The sequence below is a fragment of the Theobroma cacao genome, chromosome 3 (assembly GCF_000208745.1).
Source record: "Theobroma cacao cultivar B97-61/B2 chromosome 3, Criollo_cocoa_genome_V2, whole genome shotgun sequence".
In the NCBI taxonomy this organism is placed as follows: Eukaryota; Viridiplantae; Streptophyta; class Magnoliopsida; order Malvales; family Malvaceae; genus Theobroma; species Theobroma cacao.
The window spans coordinates 34748037-34770377 of NC_030852.1; the positions used below are offsets into that span (position 1 = coordinate 34748037).

The 22341-nt window shown below is 35.2% G+C and overlaps 3 protein-coding genes, 1 long non-coding RNA gene and 1 other non-coding gene across 6 annotated transcripts; 4 read left to right on the forward strand and 1 right to left on the reverse strand.

Moving 5' to 3' along the window:
• Positions 1916-5365, forward strand: LOC18606640 (putative glucose-6-phosphate 1-epimerase). The gene is made up of 8 exons (XM_007040361.2): positions 1916-2874; positions 3077-3151; positions 3300-3356; positions 3442-3605; positions 3854-3988; positions 4196-4298; positions 4589-4688; positions 4893-5365. The coding sequence occupies exons 1-8, from the start codon at positions 2764-2766 to the stop codon at positions 5060-5062; spliced, it is 915 nt and encodes a 304-aa protein (XP_007040423.1). The 5' UTR covers positions 1916-2763; the 3' UTR covers positions 5063-5365.
• On the reverse strand, positions 5561-5632 carry TRNAM-CAU. The gene has a single exon. It is a non-coding gene; the product is annotated as a tRNA-Met (tRNA).
• Positions 9906-14140, forward strand: LOC18606641 (probable inactive receptor kinase At4g23740). 2 transcript variants are annotated; one of them, XM_007040363.2, is made up of 3 exons: positions 9906-10451; positions 10931-12259; positions 13210-14140. In XM_007040363.2, exons 2-3 carry the CDS (start codon positions 11026-11028, stop codon positions 13854-13856), a joined length of 1881 nt encoding a protein of 626 aa, XP_007040425.2. In that variant the 5' UTR covers positions 9906-10451; positions 10931-11025; the 3' UTR covers positions 13857-14140. The 2 variants fall into 2 exon arrangements, with proteins under 2 accessions (XP_007040425.2, XP_007040424.2); XM_007040362.2 differs by having other exon boundaries at positions 10196-10451; positions 10928-12259.
• Positions 15260-18331, forward strand: LOC18606642 (ubiquitin-conjugating enzyme E2-17 kDa). The gene is made up of 5 exons (XM_018118215.1): positions 15260-15379; positions 15539-15618; positions 16371-16498; positions 17562-17666; positions 17986-18331. Exons 2-5 carry the CDS (start codon positions 15549-15551, stop codon positions 18127-18129), a joined length of 447 nt encoding a protein of 148 aa, XP_017973704.1. The 5' UTR covers positions 15260-15379; positions 15539-15548; the 3' UTR covers positions 18130-18331.
• Positions 16505-17536, forward strand: LOC108661423. Its single transcript, XR_001927236.1, has 2 exons — positions 16505-16745; positions 16866-17536. It is a non-coding gene; the product is annotated as an uncharacterized LOC108661423 (long non-coding RNA).

Consider the following 22341-nt stretch of genomic DNA (forward strand, 5'->3'; position numbering starts at 1 on the left):
CCCCCAAGTATGGACTTGGGGTGCGGAATTTGTGCCTCGAACTTACATACGCCTGGAACATGGTTTCTTGGGCTTTTCTTGAAGCATGTGGGTAAGGAGAAGTTTTGCCCTTTTCCACTTTTGGACCAATTAAAGCTACCTTCATAGTTCATACTATTTCTATGCATGTCCATGGTACGTATTCCCAGGATAAAATCTCATCTCTGAGCTCTGGACCATCCTTTACTGAACTTTATGTACAAAGGCATTTTTTGTCATTTTAAGTAGAGAGATCGTATATTAATTAATTAGCTAAATACTTAAAGTACATATATCCTGCCATGTTAATTCTGTAATGTATCTAAACCATATACCAGTCGGTTTTCAAATGTTAGACTTGGTAGACAGCTTTCTTTTGGACTTTGCACTTCCAAGGAGAATTGACTTTCAATCTCCACCTCAGAGGCTCAGTTGGATTCTTGCTGTTCGGCTATACAAAAAAAAAAAAGGTATCTAGCTAAACGTGGTCAGTCACACTGCAGATTCGTGGGATTTCATAATTTTCTATGTACATTGCATTTGTTCGGCTGCCTGTTATAAAACTTTTTGGCTTTTGAATATTCTTCTGGTGTCTCGAACTTCCTGTTTTTTTATAGGAATCGGTCACGGCTACAAGTGCTATTGGGCATTGGGACCAAATTCTAGTCAAAAGATCACCTTTAAGCAAAGTCTAGGAAGGAAGTTCGTCGCAAAAGTCTCGAAGGTGTTACAATTGTACATGCACCAACTAAAACAAGGCACATACTTGCACAAGTTTAGCAAGACATAACCAAGAGTTTGATTACCATAAAAATCGTGGTCCCATTCCAAGTTCAATGTCAGACTTTAACCAACGTGATTCAAATTATCCTTGTACCTCGTGGAAGCTGCAATTATCTACACCTTATGGTTTATGAAGTCATTATCAATGGAAAAACAAGGAGGGGAGGAAAGAAAAACAACGAAAAATGTGACAGAATACATGTTTTGTTTTACAAATATTCCTATTATTTCATGCCGAGCAAAGTTTTGGCAGCTTCCATGCGTGACGTGGTTTTCCATCTTTTATAAGAGGATAAGTCAAAAGTTAAGAAAAAGATGCGCAGCAGCACTGGTTAGACCCTGTCCTGATCAGCTGTTGAAGCGTTTGATTATTTCATTGGCGACCTATTTATGTTTCTGGTGGGGTCTGAATTGAGTGTCTTCACAGAATTGAATTCCCCCACGAGCCCCCACTCGACGCTTGCATTTTATGCACGCTCAGGGTGTGCTTAACGGTGGGCACATGATTTCCCTCTTTTGTAAGGAGAAAAATTCTTTGCTTCCCAGGGAGGTTGTTAAAAGATCAACGTCAAGCTGAATCTATATGAATTTGTTGAAAATCTAATAAAATGTATAGCCCCTTGTTGCTGGTTGATCTTTGTTGACCTTGAACTACAACTTTGAGGCATGGGATTTCTGCCGAAAGATGGGATTAGCTAGGGAAAGGCAGGCAGATGGGGCAAAATACTGAAATATTCAATGCCTGGTGCTCTTTTTGGCTCCTCCTCTAGCCATAGGTTAGTTACTCTTAACCACCATAGATTTAGAAGTAATCCCCCCTAGCAAATCCAGGGAATCTCTAGCATCAAAAAAGGAGGAATGAATTTACGATTGACAGTTTGAGAGAGAGAATTATCTTGGACTAATGTAATCCATCCATTTTAAGATTAGGTTTGATTCTCTTGATTAAAATTTCAAAACTTTCCTGTACCAGTAGTAATGATTTTGTAGAAACAAGTGGGAAATGAAGATAAGGAAGCCTTTCCTCTATTATTTTTTTTCTTTTATATATTATTTCAGTGGGTCGTTAATTCAGTTAAATTCAGGGGTCGCACGTTCAGACGTTAGAGTCTACGTCATGTCTGGCAGCCACCACCGCTCCAAGCCAAAAGTTTCTCCTTGTTGCTTGGTCTTATGCATAAATTTTTGACTTTAAAATACCGAGTAAGACTAATTAAATTATCAGTCAGTCGCCTTCCCAGCATGATCCATATTAGGAGTATGTAATGGTCTCTTCAACATATCTGACCCTTCAATCTTGCTTTACTGAAACGAAAAGGTCAGACTCAAATTTGCAGACAAATCTTTCTCTATAAAGAGTTGTTCTTGACCTGACCCATCCTCTCTCTCCCTGGTTTCAGAATTTTCCTAACCTCTTTACAAATTGGTTCTGTCATAAACGCTTTTGTTTGAAAACAAGGGCTTCAAAACATTTATTTGGCTTTGATTTTTGAAACCCTTTTTGGTTGGTTCTTTGAAGTTTAAGAGAGCTTGGTCATCCGGGTAGTTGTTTCTAGACTAGGATTTTGTCTTTCGTTTCTCTCCTTGAATTTTCTTAAACTGAATTTGGCCTGTTTGAAAACGAGTGTTGGGAAATTTGCAGGGATTTCCAAATCTTCTAGCAGCTATCTGTCAGTACTGAGTTTCTCTTGTTGGCAGTTTTAATGGTGAAGAAAGATTGAGGTAGTTACGCTGGTAGTTGGGATTTCAGGTTCGCGTCACGAGAAAATTTGGTTTTGTCACGAGAAGTGTCAAGGGCAAGTTCTGATTCTCAACTGCTTTCAGTGATTGTGATAAGCCTTTTTTCTACTGCTCAGCGTTTTTCTTGGGAAAACAGAGAGGAAGAGTGTGTGTGTGTGAGAGCGAGAGAGAGTTCTGTCTGCTTCTTTGTTTCCACTTACATGTCCTTACTGTGTTTCCACTATGAATCATTCTGGGGCAGCCTTTGATCAGAAAGCAGCAGTTGAAGTCACAAAGGATAGAAGTGGAATTGATCAGGTTGTGCTTCGGAATCCCCGAGGGGCATCTGCAAGGGTCAGAATCTTTTTGTTTTCCTTTTCTTTTTCTCCTTCTTTTCTAGTCTTTTCATAGTTTAAGGTATCAGGAATATTGACAAGTTGAATACGTCGAAGAACAGTTCAAAACTAAAGCAGATGCTTGATTCTGATTATCATTCATCTTCAGTCAAGCTGCAGTTTTGGGTTAAATAGTGATATTATTGATGTAACCTGTACAGGTTAGCTTGCACGGAGGACAGGTTCTTTCATGGAGGACTGACCGAGGAGAAGAATTGCTATTCACAAGTAGCAAGGTAACATTAACATCTGGTGTCTTACTCATATTTATATTCTGCTGGCATATGATTTTTTTCAATCCTTACGTCTAGGGCCAAAATTGTGGTATATATCAATCAAATTCCCTGAAAATGTGGTTTCTCTTTCTGACTTCCTGTACTGTAGGCAATCTTCAAGCCACCATATGCAGTGCGAGGAGGGATTCCTATATGCTTCCCGCAGGTATTTAGGATTATATGTTTATATGCATCAGTTTTCTACCAGTCTGGATGCATCTGGTTGATGGATTTGCTTCCAAATTTGTTAGTTTGGACAGCGAGGATCACTGGAGCAACATGGGTTTGCCAGGAACAGGACTTGGATCATTGATGATAACCCACCACCATTGCATCCAAATGATTCCAGTGGCAAGGCCTATACTGACTTACTGCTAAAGCCATCAGAAGATGATTCGAAGATCTGGCCACACAGGTGAGGTCTTAATAGGCCATGGATCCTTAGGAAATTGTTTAATTCATCAGTGAAATTGCTGATAGTCTATATGTCAATCTTTGACGATTAAGCTAAGATTAAAAAGGGTTATCCTCTGCTATAGCAGCTTCTTTACAGTATTAACTAACATTACACATTCACACTCTCATGACCTTATAGCAACCTAGCTGAATATTAATGTTCATAAGTAATTATGTATATTAATGATTGATGTATATCTTTTCCAGTTTCGAGTTCCGTCTTCGGGTATCTTTGACAGCAGATGGGAATCTAAGCTTCATATCACGCATCAGGAATATCAATTCCAAGCCCTTTAGTTTCTCAATTGCTTATCACACATATTTCTCCATCTCTGATATCAGGTACAGAATACTCACTGTGGTATGAAACTGGTTATACCCTTAGGCGTCAGCAACATATCAATTAACTGATCTGCTTTTTTCTATCTTTCAAGTCCTTTGACCATTAGTTCACTATAATTTCCTTGTGGCAAAAAAGTAATACACTCAGTCATGGAAAACAAGAAGTTTTAGACATTAATGGATATCTTTTCTTGTACTAATTAACAGTGAAGTGAGGGTTGAGGGATTGGAGACTCTTGACTATCTTGACAATCTACGCCAAAGGGAGCGCTTCACAGAACAAGGAGATGCCTTGACATTTGAATCTGAGGTAAATCATTCTCTATTTGTTTGAGAGCTTAGGTCCTCCTCCACTGTCCTAGAAATGGAAAAGCTTTTAAGTTCTAGAAAACAGATTGAAACTAGAGGTAAAAAGAAAGAGAAAACCCCTCAAAGCATAAGCTTTCAGTTGAGAAAACATTATGCGGATCCCTAGATACTGCGCAAGAATTTCTCCATCCATCTGCATTAACATATCATCCAGTGTACTGCAAGACAATTTTAATTATCCATATGGCTGAATAGATGTTTAAGCCTTAATTACTGATTTTCAATTTGCAGGTGGACAGAGTTTATCTTAGCTCTAGAGATATCATTGCAATTTTCGATCATGAAAGAAAACGGACCTTTATGATACAGAAAGAAGGACTTCCAGATGCTGGTAAGCTTCTATCCTCTTCAATTCAATCTAAAACAGTACCATACGAGGTATAAATGTGAACCACCTGGGAGAATCAGGAACAGTATCTCATATCACAAAACCTTGTGGAGGAATCCAAGCTAGTTATTTGAAGATCACTGCAGCTCGAATTCAATCTAAGCCAAAAGTCTGGCCCTGATGTTTAATTCTTTTGCATTTCTTCAGGGGTTTGGAATCCATGGGAGAAGAAATCCAGAACCTTGGTTGATTTTGGGGATGATGAATACAAACAGATGCTTTGTGTCTATGGGGCAGCAGTGGAAAAGCCAATCACCTTGAAGCCGGGTGAGGAATGGACGGGCCGTCTGGAGCTCTCAGTTGTCCCTTCAAGTTAACGAAGTGGCTACCATCTTGAACCCCACATCAAGCCTCATCTTCTAAAAATGACAGCAAATAATACAAATTAGCGCCTCCCACGACGGCATCTATCAAACAGGGGCAACATGAATCTGTTAATTTGTATTCAATTATTTATGACACTAAGCAAATAAGAGATTTGATCACTTTGCAAAGTAATTGATTCAAAGTGATCATGAAAAATGTAAATTCCTGCAAGTGGAGATCTGTCTTTTAGTGTTTCTCCATGGTAGTAATGACATACTAGTTGTTTTATCTACTAAACTTCTGCCTTGTGGACTCTCTGGAAAACTAAAAGCACTGTTTAATGTTGCAACAGGAACTGATCAACATAGATTGTTTTAGTCTCTATATATAATATATCCATTGCCTGGCAAAATAATGGAGAAGATGATGTTCATGTATGAAGGCGAGGGAAAGCTAGCAGCTCAGAACTCTAAGGGATAAAAAGGTGATGACCAGCCGAGCAACTCTACTATCAGAGCCAGGTTTCGATCCTGGGACCTGTGGGTTATGGGCCCACCACGCTTCCGCTGCGCCACTCTGATTGTTGAAAGGAAGCTGAGATATTAATTATTTGGTGTTTATCAAGTCATAAAAGCCCAGAAAATCCTCGATTGGGCCTATATCAGTGTGCAGCTCTGTAGCAAATCAAACCGTGTCCTGGTCTTGCTTCTTATGCTCTTTTCCGAAGAAACTGAGCCATGATTTAATGAACCCAGTGTTTTGTTGGATTTCTTGACTCGATACCAAAAGAGAGAAAAAGTTATATATACTATTGATTTATGAAAATTTAAATAAATTTTTGATTTTTTATTATATTCAATCAAATTTTTATATTATAATTTTGAATCATATAAATATTTTTAATGAATAATTGACTAATTATAATTAATTAAAATATTACACCTCATTCTATAACACATGATATGCTAATCTATTATAATAGATGATAATGTAAAATATTAATGTGACATTTTCACTTTCTAAATCAATTTTATATTAGCATCACGTAAGTATAAAATGATAAATAATATTTTAATTAATGACAATTAATGAACCATTAGTTATAAAAATTTATTTGATTCAAAATAAAAAATAAAAAATTTTGGTCAAACGAAATAAAAGAATTAAAATTTATGTTAACATCCTTAAATAGTTTAAAAATATTTTTAAACATTATGTCTACATTATTTTAAAAGACCAAACTAATACACAAAACAACAAAGATTTTCTTTTTAATACCTTAAAAGAGTACTTCACAAAATAAAATACAACCATATATAAAATAGTTTTGACCCTAATTATTAGTTAAAAAATGAGAAAATGAAAGCTTGCATGAAATTACCTCGAATTTGCAAGCACCAAGGTGTAGCCAGAACAGTAGGAACTAGGAAGTTTGGGATGGCCGGGTAGGTTGCACATTACATATCGATGCAACGAGATAGAAGAAAGAAACCCACTATCGAAGCTTTCACGTCCATACCCCAAAGGCCAAGGGCCCAAGGGCCATGACTAAGATTAGCCGCCCTATCTGATTACTACTTGAGCAATCGCATTCCACAAATATATTCCCATTCTAAACCGGAAGAGGCCAACTTGACGAAATCAAATCAGAGTTCATTGCCGTGGAATTACTAGACAATTGCATATGGTTTTCCCTCAACAAAACGTCTGCCTCCCAACTATATGCCAATAGTCTCAATTCACTCCTCCTTTCCTCTAATGACAAATATTCTTTGCCTCCTCACTCATGTCCCAAATTATGCACCCGTGCATCAATTATATATCAGAGTAATATATGTATGTAACAAATTCCTTTTGCAACCCACCCGCCATTTTTTTTTAATTTCATTTAAATATTCTTGGTAAGTATAATAATTGGATCCTCCCAAGAAGCAGTTGAGGAAATGCTGACAGGTGTTATTATTATTGTTTTTTTAATTTAATTAATTCGAGCTCTTTATCGTAACATATGTATTACTTGAATGGAGTGGGGGGCCTCTTTATCTAGCAATTTGGACATTTGTTATTGAAATTTTCGACCAAACTTTGTATACGACAAGGACACTGATTTTAAAGCTTTTTTTATGGGAGCCATGAGAACACAAAGAGGTAGTTAAAATGTTTGTTGAAGCAGATGGAGACATACATTAGGGAGTGGAAGTGGACAATTTAATGGGGGGGTAAGGAGAAGGATGAAGATGATCAATTCTTAATAATACCAACCACCATAGCTACTCTCTAAAAGGGCAACAAATTATTAAATAAATGAGAGAAAAGAAAATAAGAAGAAAAAACCTGACCAACTCATGTTCATCAGCCTCTTTAATTGATTTTCGTGCAGTCAAGTTAATTAGGTGGAACCTTTTTTACTTTTTTTTTGGTTAAGTATTGAGGTAAGAGTAATTATAAAGATTATCAAAAGTGGTTGAACGATCAAATTATAAATGATCAATAAAAATTGAAAAAGTGGTTGAATTATTTTTAAAAATTAAATATTTTTTTATTTTTTATTACATTTAATTACTTTTTTATATTTTTATTTTAAATTAAATAAAATTTTATCATTAATGGTTAATTAATTATTGTTAATTCATTGATTAAAATGTTACTTATAATTTTTTACTTATATAATATTTGATGTAAAAGATAAAAATATTACAGAACTATATTATCATGTTACATCATTGTTCATTATAATATTTGAACGTCATGTGACTTGATAAGTGATATTTTATTTAATAACAATTAATCAATCAATAATTATAATTTATTTAAATTTTATAAATAATTTATCAAAAAAAAAAATTTAAAGGTGCATGAAGCATGTCAATTCTTATTGATATTCACTCCTTTTTGCATATCAATTAATTTTTTTATTTAATTCACAAAAGTCGAACTAGTGGATTTTGGTGGACGAAAGGAAGAGTTGGGTGTGAGATCAGCATATAAAAGACGAAACAATGAGATAACGACAAACAAGGATACAGTTACTGAATGATGATTTAAGAGAGAAACTTCTTGCCATTAAAATATTTGGATAACATTTTTCTGGATATAAATTTACGGAGCAACTTATTTATTCATTTATTTAAAAAAAAAACAGAAATTAATCCATAAAAGGTTTGTAAAGAGAAAATGTCAAAACCTCCAAATCATTGTTTTTAAATGGAAAGTTAATTCCGTAGATGTCTTACAAAAATAGAAAAAAATGTTAAGAGGTCTTATTTTTAGTTACTAAACGACAATAAAGAGGCAAAAAATATATTTAATTGCAAAAAAAATTATGTTAAGAGGTCTTATTTAAATAAAGCGGCAAATGTATGGACCGCTGTGAGTACGAACTTTCACTTGCTCTAATTGGAAAAAAAAATTGAAAGATATCTAAAATAGTTATATTTAAATATTGATATAATATTCAAATAAAATTTTAATTTTTTTTAAAATATTTAAATAAATTTTATTTTTTATTACATTCAATTAAGTCATTGTATTTTTATTTTAAATCACATAAGCTTTTATAACCAATGATTGACTAACTACTATTAGTGTAAATAACACTTCTCATTTTATATTCACATCGTACTAATATAGTATTGATATGGAGGGTGAAAACTATCAAATGATTATGTTATCATGTCAAATTAACATGTCATATCATTATCAATTATAATATTTTAGTATTCCACCAGTATCACGTTGTATAGAATAACAAATAATATTTTTACTAAATTAATTATTAACTATAAGAGTTTATTTAACTCAAAATAAAAGTATAAAAGCTTATTTGACTTAAAATAAAAATACAAAGAGTTAATTGAATATAATAAAAGGATAAAGGTTTATTTAAAAATTTTTAAATAGTTTAGGGACTTATTTGTATATTATGCTTTAAATATTTAGTTTAATAATAAATTAGCATATAATTATTTAAAAGTCAAATTTTAAATTTATTTAAAAAATAATAATATTAAGTGTTTTGTCTTAAGACTAAGAATATTGTTTCCAAAATTTACATTATATCCTAATTTTAGCAAAAAAAATCTTACAAAAAAATGTTAGGAGTACTATTTTAGTCAAATACTATTTATTCATAGTTTTAAGACTTTTACACTTTTTAACTAGTGTACCTTTGTGAACTAAAATAATTTGAGGTTATGGACAAATTTATCCTTATAATATGAATTAATATTGAAGTTTTTAATTGTATTTTTTTAATTTCGTTGATTTTTTACATAAAGTAAAAGAATTTATGTAATTTTACTATTTATATTAGTAATATTTAAATTTAATTAATTTTTTTCAAAAATCAATTGAATTAAAAAAACAACAATAAAATTTGGCATTAATAACTAAAAAAAAAGGAAAAAGATGAGATTTTATTATTTTTATTCAAAATGAATAAAATTAAAAATATAATGATAAAATTCAATAAATTAAAATGTGATCAAATTCAGTGTATAATTATAATGAAAAGTTTGATCTTCATCTTAAATAGTCTTAGGAAACTGCTTCTGAAAAATGCAATGTCAGAGGACAAAAGGACGGGTCCAACGGCGTCGTCCGAAGCCATCAGATCGAACGGCCAACAAAATATTTTCACAATCCCGAATCAACGGCCATTACTTCCAAAACACGTAGGCCCCACACCTTATTTGTAGTCATCGTAAACAGACGACAGAACAGAGCCGCACCCCAGTGAGACCACTTCCTCTGCTTATCACCCGTATTTAATGATTGGCCCACATGTCAGCATCTTAAATCGCCACGTAACCAACGCCACCAAATCAACTTAAGAACAGTGGTTTTCCGTTCCCCTTTTGCACCGGTTTTTTCTCCACCCGCCGGTTACGTTATAAAGCTCCCTACTCCTCTCTATTTCTCCCCCTACTTCCTGAATTTAATGTCACCAAAAAAATATAGCCGTTGCTAATAATCAGAAAAAGAAAAATCCAGCAAAAGCTTCATGTATTTGCTATTTATATACTTCTTGTTTTTTTATCCGTTTAGCTTCAAGTCAGTGATTTGGTTCCATTTCTGAGCATTGTAACTGTCTTGAGAAAACGAATAACAATTTCTGTGTTTTTTTTTTCTATCTTATAAAAAGAAAATTCATCATTTCCTTTGCTTTTTTGAGCCATTTCTTAATTATTACTATTCCATTCTCACACACTTTGGATGCTACTTTAGCTAGAGAAAATAATCATAACAATTTGCATTTTCACCTCTTGGCCTTCGCTTTCACATTCTCTCCCTCTCTGGGGTTGGTGAGTGAAAAAGGCAGAGTTTTGAAGTATTCAACTAAGCAAAGAAGTGAACTTGGAAGCAGAAGAGGTTTTGAGGAGTGCAGATCTAGAAACCGAGGTAAGTGTAAAAGTAGTAATTTTTTATTTTCCAATAGTTTTTGGTTCTATAGAGGTAGTTTGATATTGGGTTTGGTTTTGAATTCACTTGGATTCAAGTTTTCAACTTTTTGGTTGAAAAGCTAAAGAACAAAGAACAAAAAGAAAAGAAGGAAGCTGGTTTTTTAAGTGAATCGTAACTATAAGGAGTCATACAGTAACAGAGTTTTGTACTATATTTGCTTAAAGAATTGAAATTGGGTTTGTGGCAAGGTCTCTTTTTTGACTAAAGACACCTCACTCAAAGCTTGCGAGCTCATTTTTTAATGTGAAAATCCCCAGAGCCCGCCACTACTTTTTTCGACAATAATCTTGGAATCTGACCTTTGTTTTTTGGTTTTCCCTCCTTAGTTCTCCCTTTACATTCTGGTTCTACAACTTATTTTAAATTATTTTGAGTTGTTTACTTTTGTTTTTTGTTCTCTATTGTCCTTCCAGCAGCTTAATACCAATAGATGTAAGGAGGGGAACTAGGAAAGTTGCAGAAACAGCTCGTTTTTTGCTTCAAGTGTTAGGTGAGAGAAAGAGAGAGAGAGATGGAAGCTTTGCACGTTTCCTCTTGGATTTGCTTGTTGGGTTTGGTTTTGCTTCAAGGAAATGCAGACCTAATTGAAGATAAGCAAGCATTGCTTGATTTTGTTAACAACCTGCGCCACTCTCGTTCTCTTAACTGGAATGAGACTTCTCCGGTTTGTAATAACTGGACAGGAGTGACTTGTAACGCTGATGGCTCTCGGATAACAGCTGTTAGATTGCCTGGAATTGGATTGCATGGTCCTATTCCTGCCAATACTATTAGCCGCCTCTCAGCTTTGCAGATTTTGAGTCTTAGATCCAATGGTATCAGTGGTCATTTCCCTTCTGATTTCTCTAATTTGAGAAACTTGTCGTTTCTTTATCTTCAATACAACAACTTCTCTGGTCCATTGCCGGTGGATTTCTCTGTTTGGAAGAATCTAAGTATAATAAATTTGTCCAACAATCGATTCAATGGGAGTATTCCTCGTTCGCTGTCGAATTTGACTCACCTTGAGGCGTTGAATCTTGCAAACAATTCACTTTGTGGTGAAATTCCTGATCTGAATTTGCCTAGCTTGCAACACATAAACTTGTCCAACAATAATCTCACTGGAGGTGTTCCAAAGTCTCTATTAAGATTCCCGAGTTCGTCTTTTGGAGGTAACAACATTTCTTCTGAAAGTGTCCCTCCTCAAACTTCCCCGTATGTTGCACCCTCTTCTGAACCATATCCGGCATCCAAGAAGTCTGGGAGGCTTGGTGAAACTGCATTGTTAGGAATAATAATTGCTGCTTGTGTTCTGGGGATTGTGGGTTTTGCATTTTTGTTAGTTGTTTGCTGCTCAAGAAGAAAGAGTGATGATGTGTATTCACGGAAGTTGCAAAAGGGAGAGATGTCACCAGAGAAAGTGGTCTCGAGGAGTCAGGATGCAAATAATAGATTGTTCTTTTTTGAGGGTTGCAACTATACATTTGATTTGGAAGATTTGTTGAGGGCTTCTGCTGAAGTATTGGGGAAGGGGACTTTTGGTATTTCTTACAAGGCAGTGTTAGAGGATGCAACCACAGTGGTGGTAAAGAGGTTGAAGGAGGTTAGCGTTGGGAAGCGGGATTTTGAGCAACAGATGGAAGTGGTTGGAAGCATTAGGCATGCGAATGTGGTTGAGCTGAAGGCATATTACTACTCAAAAGATGAAAGGCTGATGGTTTATGATTATTACAATCAGGGAAGCGTTTCTTCCATCTTACATGGTATGTTGCTTTGTCCAATCCCATGTTTCTGTATGATAATAATTAATTGCATTTTTATATCTGAAGTGCTGGAAAACAAACTTTTAATGTTTGCAATTTATTCTTTGAATGGTAACGTCCTTGCAAATGACCAATTCTAATACTATGGGTTCGCTCCCCTGGGTTTTTCTCCTAGTCTGGTCTTGCCCAACTGAGGATAATTAATAGATAAGACAAAGTACTTAAGATGATATTATTCTTTTGTGTTAAATTCGAAATTCTATACATGACTAAAGCTTTATTTTTCTGAGATGTTTCTGATATCTTACTACATTTACAGGAAAAATTTGTCTTTGTGTAAATATTTTTTGGTTTATGAATGACGGTGTTCGCGGAAAAGATGATTTATAGATAATAACTAATACTTCTTGGAATCATTTTGATTGCAACCAAAAAAAGAATAAGGGAATAAAAATACTAGATCAGTATTGTCATAGATGCGGCTGGTTTATCAACGTATCAGCCTGTTCTTCATTTATGAATAAATCGGATATCTTTCAGTTTAGAAAATGTCCCTTGCTGAGATTGGATGTCTTTTAGGAATGTAATGATGAAGGTGAAATCTTGATGTTCCACTGTATCTGATGAATTCAATTAGTATATGCCACACTCCTGCACCTAAGTTGACTCAACTTTGAGTGGAGATTGTTATGCAAAAAAGATTGAAGTTATTGTCCTCAAAGAAGTTTCTGAACATTAATGTTGAATTCTGATTGTGACAGAGAACATATAATTAAAAACTATGTCACGAATTAGAGTTTGGTGGCACAAGAGGATTTTGATGTCCTTGGCTTCTTTCTCATGGAACACTGTATGATCAATCTTTTAATTCCACTGTCTCTGACTTTGGTCTTTACTTTATAAAAGATCAAACAGCTTCTAGATTTATTCACAATGCAAACGTGTTACAGGTAAGAGAGGAGAGGACAGAATCCCTCTAGGTTGGGATGCCAGAATGAAAATAGCAATTGGGGCAGCAAGAGGCATTGCCCGCATCCATATGGAAAATGGTGGCAAGTTTGTCCATGGCAACATCAAGTCCTCAAACATCTTTCTCAACTCCGAACAGTATGGTTGTGTGTCAGATCTTGGTCTGTCAACTATAATGAGCCCACTAGCCCCTCCCATATCCCGTGCTGCTGGTTATCGTGCCCCTGAAGTGACTGACACCAGGAAAGCTATGCAGCCTTCTGATGTCTATAGCTTTGGTGTGGTCTTACTGGAGCTCCTTACTGGAAAATCCCCTATCCATACTACTGGTGGTGATGAGATTGTCCACTTGGTCAGGTGGGTTCATTCAGTAGTTCGAGAGGAGTGGACAGCTGAAGTTTTCGATATAGAACTGATGAGATATCCAAATATAGAGGAAGAGATGGTGGAGATGTTGCAAATAGCAATGGCATGTGTTGTGAGGATGCCGGATCAGAGACCTAAAATGCCAGAACTAGTTAAAATGTTAGAAAATGTCCGGCATATTGAATCTGAGAATCGGCCATCTTCAGGAAACAGATCCGAAAGCTCAACACCACCAGCAGCAGTGATCGGGAGAGAATCCTAGTCTCGCAAGGAGTCACCATATCCCTCTATTAGAGTCTTTTTCAATTCTTTTCACCTAGTTTAGTGGTGTATTTTTTCTTAAAAAAAAAAAATCGTTTTGCCTTTTCCATGAACAAATTCTGTTGAGACTTGTATCACCCCGATCCTGTTAAGGTAGAGTTGGGAGGTTATGCATTGGTGAATCACTCTTCTTTTGATGCTATGAAAGTGGTATGATATGATCTCTCTCCCTCTCCCTCCCTCTATCCTTATGAATATGAAAAGAGCATTTTATTTCAAAGGTCATTTCACCCCTGTTCTGTCGCCATTGGTATCTTAAAGTTGGTTAGCATGTCATTTAGGAATATGACTCTGTCATTTGTCTTTAGACCTCAACTGCGTCAGCATCCTTTTAACTTAATTTGAACGAACAATGACCTCCGACGTCCAAAGGCATGGCATTGCGGGTGTCAATGGACCCTGAGTAACCATGAAAATGCTGCTCTTTTTCTGAAGCTCCTTTGATACTGGGACTCAAAGGGAGCCATGCCCAAGCCCTCTTTTCATCTTGTCCAAGTCTTCCACGTGGGGGGAGGAGCGTCTCTTCCCAATTCACAAGGAACATTGAAGCTATACTCATTTACAAAAAAAAAATGAAAAAAAGGTGACAGGAGATGGAGATGGTTACGTACACGTAAAGTATAACGAGCTTTTACTTTTTCAAAGATATTCAAATTCAAATTCCTTTTCCTCCAAATAAAATTGTTCATCTAATTTACGTGTATGTATGACTGTAATTGGAATATGTGTTGAACAATAACACAACATGAATTAGTGATCGAAACAAGTGCTGGTGGAGACGTGGGATTCGAGAATCTAATCATGAACATTTTCGTGGGCCTCCAACTGACCAAAAAATCTCTAGTCAGCCGCGCCATGAATGACCATTGCCCAACGAACCCAATAAAAAAAAGAAACTTACCATACACTTTTTACCATTTTAATCCACTACTAGTGATTTTCTTTTTCACCTTCTAATCAAATGATTTGGTACTAATGTTTTCTTTAAAGTTGAAAGGGTCGGTATAATTTGTCGATTTTAATGTAATTAAAAAAAGAAAGAAAGGTTAAAGAAACGTTAGGCGGTTGAACCAAGCTTGAAGGTCAAAGTTCCGACAATCTAATACTGACTAAAAGTAAACAAAAGCAGTATCAAACTAAGATAAGAATAAGTCACAAATTTGGGTCAACCGGTAAAAGCGCAGATAGATAGCAGTAAAGTACAGTAAAGTAAAAGTAAAACATTTTATTACATAAAAGAAAATTATTATTACTACAAATTATCGAGTGTGTGTGGGGTCCACCGAGATAGCCAATGAAAACGCAAGACAGCCTGAAAATTGCCTCATCTTTCTTTTCTTTTTCAATTTTTCATAACTCATTTTTCTCGCACCTTTCTTTTTTAGTCCTTTGTTTTGTCCTCTTTACTTCCTTCCGCGATTTCCAGCTACTAACAAACAAACAATTCCCAGGAGGATCTCTCAGGTACTGTTCTTCCCTTCAATTACATCATCTTCTTATTTTCTCTTTGTCTTTAAATTTTTTTTTCGAGGTAGCTGCGTCGAAGCTATGCGATCTACTAGCTCGGATTTTCTTATATTTTGGTGTTATTATTATTATTTTGAATTTCTTTGTTTGTTTTAGGGTTTAGGCGATGGCTTCAAAGCGGATCTTGAAGGAGCTCAAGGATCTCCAGAAAGATCCTCCTACCTCTTGCAGCGCAGGTTCAATTTATTCTCTCATTTTCCCTGTTTCGTGCCTCGATTTATTTATTTCTCGCGATTTTTTCTCATCATCCCTTTAGTTTTTAAGTTTTATTTCCGTAGATAGTTTTTTTGGTTTTTTTCTTTGGAAAATTCTCTTAAAATTGTGTTGTGTTTTATTTTTTTTAGATATTATGAGCTATATTAACTTAAGCGATTTATGAAGCTATATATCTACTTTTGTTATTTTTAAATCATGACATGAGATAATTATTATTGCATAATTGACCTTTGAGCCGTAGATAATGGATCTATACTTATTGTTAGGGGTGTGATTTTGACCGTCATGATTTTATTGAACAAACTGCAATATCTTTTATTATTCTTTTTTTCAAGCTTTTGGTTTACATCATTAGATTCTGTTTGACACAAGATTGTTAAGACTTTTTTCTTTTTTCATTTCTCATTGATTGTTGTGATATATGTCAATGTTTTGAAGTCAATTTGCGATACAAATTAGTCATAGTATAAGTGAAGTTGCAAGGAAATGAGTAGCATGCGTTGCAGAAGAATTTTAGCATGTATTGTTTACAAGAACACATCATTGCATCGTCATTTCTGTTGAATATGCAACATCTTATATTTCTCAAGGCAAATGACAAAGAAGATGAGTGTTTTATTTAATTTTCATTTAGGAAAAGATTTTGATAAGGTTACTTGCAGATGGGTTATTCCATCTAACTGTTGTTTTACTTCATTTTTCTTGAAATAAGGCCCTGTTGCTGAAGACATGTTTCATTGGCAAGCAACAATTATGGGTCCTCCTGACAGTCCATATGCCGGTGGAGTGTTTCTAGTCACAATTCATTTCCCTCCGGACTATCCATTCAAACCACCCAAGGTACTTAATTTTGTTCCTTAACCATCTAGTTCTCATTCTTTCCTTCCTTCACTGTATATTGTGTAACTGTCTTTATCTTTTAAAGCATGCACTATGTCTCTTAATTGTCTTCAAGAAAATTGCAAAGCACTCTGTAATTCTGCAAATCCATTACGTCAGCAAGCTAATATTTTTATAACCATCTATACTAGTTGTAGACATGAGTTTCATCTCCTCAGAAATCCAATACAGCTGTTATTTTAATGTGGTGAATTTCCCTCCCTTTTCCCAATTTTATTTCAACATTTGTTGGGATTTGTATTAGAATAAATGCTTAAAGCTTCATGTCATATAGCTAATTCCATGCTGTAAATACTTTGTGACGAAGGTGTCTCTACAGGGTAAGTGGCTTGTGCAAACATTGCTTGGCATCGAAAAGAGTAAATGCTAATTCTACTTGATGGCCTTTTTGCTTTTATTAGCTTATTGCAGTTGCACAGATATTTTTATCTCCATAGGGCATGTATGCATGCACAGTGGTGCATGCACATGCATGCTGGGTGTCTAATGGTTTAGTTTATGCGTGAAAGGCTATGTTAGGTGGTTTTCAGTGCCAAAGTTTACATTGTTATTTTTACTTTTGTAAACAATATCAGGTAAGCCTTCTATGTGACATGCATATGGATTTAGTTATGTCTCCCCACATTTACTATATACTTCTTGGTTAAACAAAAAATATTGTGCATGGATGCTGTGGGAATATATTTATAATTTTATATGATAATGATGATGTTCATTCATTGAAGATAGAATTGCCTCAGATTTATTTTTAAAGGTAATTTGATTATATAACCAATGAACAATGGCTTGTTAATGCTGAACCTGACTCTTGTATTTACAGGGTAAAACTTATGGTGAAGTTATTTCATACTTCTTTTTTACCTTAATAGCCTTGTATCATGCTTGTTTAGTAGCTGATAAATGACTAACAAGTTTCTCTAGTACTTTTGTTCAGATAACCTTTTTTTTTTCTTCTTTAATTACTGTTTGTTGACTTTTTTTAAAAAAAAAATTTTCCATTCAGGTTGCATTCAGGACAAAGGTCTTTCATCCCAATATTAACAGCAACGGTAGCATTTGCCTCGATATTTTGAAGGAGCAGTGGAGCCCTGCCCTCACCATATCCAAGGTCGTTTTTCAAAACCCCTAGCTGCCTTGAAGTATCAACATGTTTGCTTTTTTAACATAATTTACCATGTTTGTCATCTCCAAGTCAACTATTCTTCATGAAGCCGTTAAAAAAAAAAGTACTGGTTCAACTTCAACATAAAAAGTTACAGCAAGCCCTTAAAACTTAGCTTTTAATCTACTGACCGATTTGTTTGCACTATTGATCAATGCTGTTTTCTATCTGGTCACCCTGGTTTAGAGTATTATTTCTATTGTGTAATCTTTGCTACTGTTGTTTAAGTGTGGGGATGTGTACTTATTTTTATTTTTGATTGTAGGTGTTGCTCTCAATCTGCTCACTCTTGACGGATCCAAATCCTGATGACCCGTTGGTACCGGAGATTGCCCACATGTACAAGACTGACAGGAGCAAGTATGAGACAACTGCGCGGAGCTGGACTCAGAAGTATGCTATGGGTTAATGTGCTGCTAAGTATGTAATAGGAGGGCTTCATTCCCCATGGCTTTGGTCTTTTAAATTAATATGTATGAATCAAATGAATCAATATGTGTGATCTGTCTCCTCTTTATTTAGTGGACCAAGCCCTCCTTAAAAACTCATTTGCCTCGTTAATTGGTTGTATGGAAATTATCTTTCAAACTTAAAACCAACTCTTCCAAATACCCCTCCTCTTTGCAACCTTCCATCCTATCATTTTCACTCTTGAAAAAGCTAGTTAGGTGAAGCATGGGTGTTTCTGCCAACGTTATTATCGAAACTGGAATCCTACTGATGCATAAACTGACAATCAAATATCCTCTTTGTGCATTTGTGCACACTGCCACAGTTAATTCTTAGACTGTGGGCCCTTCACGAGGTCGGTTATGTTGCCTTGCCAGCCCAGATTTCAGAGAGGAGCAATGGTGTCGGGCCAGGCCATTGCGTGGGTAGCCGGTATGTCTTTGTATGAATGCACTCAGCCCATTTCAGAAGTCTCTTTTTAAAAAATATAAGAACCAAATGTTCACGTCTTTGGTTTTTTAATGATCATGCAAGTAAGAGCAGGCACAGCATGTTCATTTATACTTAGACCCAATGTTACAGACAGGATTTCAGATACATTGTTTTGACAAAACTTTCTGCTATTGGAAAAACAATTGGAGACAACAACCGGAGATTGCAATGATTCCTTGTTAGAGTTCTAGCTTCTGCATTTCTACTCTTAGCCCTTTTTTTTTTTCGAAAAGCAAAAGAGAATATTTATTAAGAGAAAGGGGAAAGAATTCCCCAAAAGAGAGAGACGACTGCATCCAAAAAACATCCCAGAGAGCAAGGGAGGAAAGCTCCTCTTTATGAAGAAACCTCCATTTTCCCTAGACTTAAGACAAAAACCAGCATGCTAAAACAAATCAAACGGCATTCGTCTACTCTTAGACCTTAGACCAAATCTTCGTCTACCCTTTTAATCCTACCCTGGTTTCTACACGCAACCAGCTGGCAAAAAGAACAATGCTAAAAGCAGGTGGGACACTATAGCCAACATCAGATTTTTCCACGTCCCTTGTTTACAAGGAGTGAAAAAACAACCACAGATTTTGTCAAGTAAGTAGCAGAGGGGAGTAAAGTTGTTCTGGTTTCAAACATTAATGGTGGTCGTCCTCGTTTTTGGCCTTTGTTGCTGTTGTTCTAACATCGGCGTAATGATTTTCCCATAGTTGTTCAAAAACCGACACCCAAAAATAGAAAAAAAAAAAAAGAGAAATTATTTACTTTCTTTGCTCTGTCATGGTTCTTTTATTATCAAATCTACGATTACATGGGGCTAACAACTCATAAACTGATAAAGAGAAAAAAGAAAAACCCTTCCAAATTCAATGTTTGTACGTAACTGAAAACTAGCGTAGATGAGGGGCTATGGTGAGAAGTCACCCATGTGGATGAACGCACATCGTTCAAATTTACTCTTCTTGTTTTTGTCTTGATGTTTTTCCTCTTTCCTGCACAACATGACAAAAAGTTTTGCCATGAAAACTTGGGTAGAGTTTACAATCCTAGGCCACCCCCTCTGGCTTGAAAACCTGTGCCCACAAAATCCCACTTGAGCTTCACCTTCTCTTTTAGGCTTTTTCTTTGTTCTCTGTTTAAAACATTCGAGAATGTGACCTTTAATGCCTTTGAAAAAGGTCTCAGGAGGAAGGTTATAAAATTAAACTTAACATTAATAGTTATTCAAAAAACATCAGTCCGGCCACTGGACTGAACCATTTCCCCAGCCAACGTTTTAGCTTTTGTATTTAGTATCTTACCTATCTTCATAAACATTTACAAGAAATAATCTTATACACATCCTATCCTACAGATCCTACTTATTGCCTGACCCCCATGTGACCTTTTTCAGCACAACCTGTCCAACTTGTCTCTCCAATTTTCATTTTCTTTCTGTCTCAATTGTGATTTGTCCCAACTTCAAAATCATAATAATAATAAAGAGTATTAAATTCTTCAAATTCCTAACTACAAAAAGGGCGTTCAAGAAAAAGAGTACAAAAACCAGGTTCGAGCATCAAACGGGAAAAAACTACTAGAAATATGGGAAAGTTTGAGCATCTCTAAAAGAAAGCCAATAGACAATGTCTTGACTACAAATTGTATGACTTAGTGTCACGATCTCTGAAGAAAATTATGAATTTCATATTGATTGTATATTAAAATGAAATTGGATATTTAAGTGTTCAACTATCAACTTGTAAGTCATATTTTGTGGGACAAAATCATGAGTCTTTATGAGTCAAGTTAGTGTGAGCCATGACATTCAGTGTCGCCTTCCCATCGAAAGGATGTCATGTTCCTAAAGAATATTAATAAATTTCACGTGGATTGTATACTAAAGTGAAATTGAGGATTTAAGAGCTCACATTATCTTCAATTTGTGAGGTCTTTATGAGATAAAACCATGCAACAGTAACTCAAAACAGACAATATCTTATAGGTTGATGTGAATCGTGATAGTTGATATTAACCAGCTCCCTTTGAGATAAAATCATAAGATCGATAGGTCAAAATATAATTAATATCCTACATACATCGTGTCATGTTTTCAACGTGAGACAGAATACTTTGTATATGTCATGTCATGTTCAAAACATATTAGAGTGAGACTCGACATTTTATAATCCTACAAGTCATGTCATGATCTTAATGTATTAGAGTGAGACTTGACATGAAATTGATCCTAATATATTAGAGTGAGATTGGATATTTAAAAAGTTCATACTGTTTGATGTGAACCAAAAACATCTAAAAAGTTTTTTTTTTCTCAGCCTCTATGCATGATTCTGGAAAAGAAACAAAATTCCAAGAAAAGTTAACGAAAGGTTCTCAGTTCTCGACGGTTAATCTGGCCACTTAATTAGGAGATCTGTTAAAAAAGAAAGAAACATAAAAGAAAAAGGTAGAGACATTGGTAACCCTGAAAGTAAGGGGTCAAACCATGCCCTGCATCAACACTGCACTATTAATAAAATATTTTGGTTCCCCATAAATGAAAAGAGAAAGAAAGCAAGCAAATAAAAGCTTGGTTGTATCTCAGTTCAAATTAAATATTTATATTATTCTTTTTATATAGGGCACTGTGACCCATGTCTTTTTATGTTTAACAACATTGCATTTGGATTCTTTGAACAAAACCCATTCATCTTTCACTCTGGTTTTTCCTTCCTCCTTTGAGTCTTTAAACAATTGCACGTGTAAAGCCCCCCTCCCGGCAAAGGAGACGTGCACACGAGTTGGAAAGGGCTACGAACCCTGAAAATCAGGTCTCTCCCCAACCCCCCCTAATTTAATCACCATTTATATGTACAACAGCTTGTCTCTAATGAGGACAGGAGTGACAAGTTACAAGCCGATCTCCACTCGAAATATCTCAGTTATGGATGACGTGGCATGTCGAGCCAAGTCGGCCACATGTACCCTGTTCCGGTTGCTGAGGTGGAAGTGTCTCTTTGTTTTGGGTTCTGAAATGATTCTCTAATCATCATTGTTGAGTACATCCTAATCATGCGATAATTGAATCTTTTTGTCTTTCCACTTTCATTTTATCCCCTAATCTTTTAGGATGGCATGTTCCACCCATCTTTTTTCAGGTTACCAAACACGTTTTTTTCGTCTTTGAGTTCATAGATGGGAGTTGTCACGAATCATGATTGCGCTATGCCTACTTGCAATTACAAAAGACAAATATGATGTTGATTGATGCTAAAGCTTTTCCTACAAAGGCGTGTTTTTGGAGGAGCGGAGGAAATAAGCCATGACCCAAAGCCAAACATTCCTCAAAATTTTACTTGCATTTAAAGCTAATCAATCAAAACTTAAAAATTTAACATTTTTGGGTACTTGAATTAATGCCTTTGTTACTTATCCACCTAAAAACTTTCATCGAGAATTCTTTTTTATATTTTAATTTTTAACATATGATTTGAAACAATGTGTCAAGAATTTCACATCATTGAATTTTAAATATATAAACAAAGACCTTTCTCCATTTATCATGTATATTTTTTAATTTGAAAACGTAAATATGTAACAAGTTATATCAAAACAAATTCAAATCTTCACCTATATTTCAATTCAGACATGTATAAAGGTCTTGTATTTGTAAATATATTTATTGAGTTGGAAACATGGACCTACAACA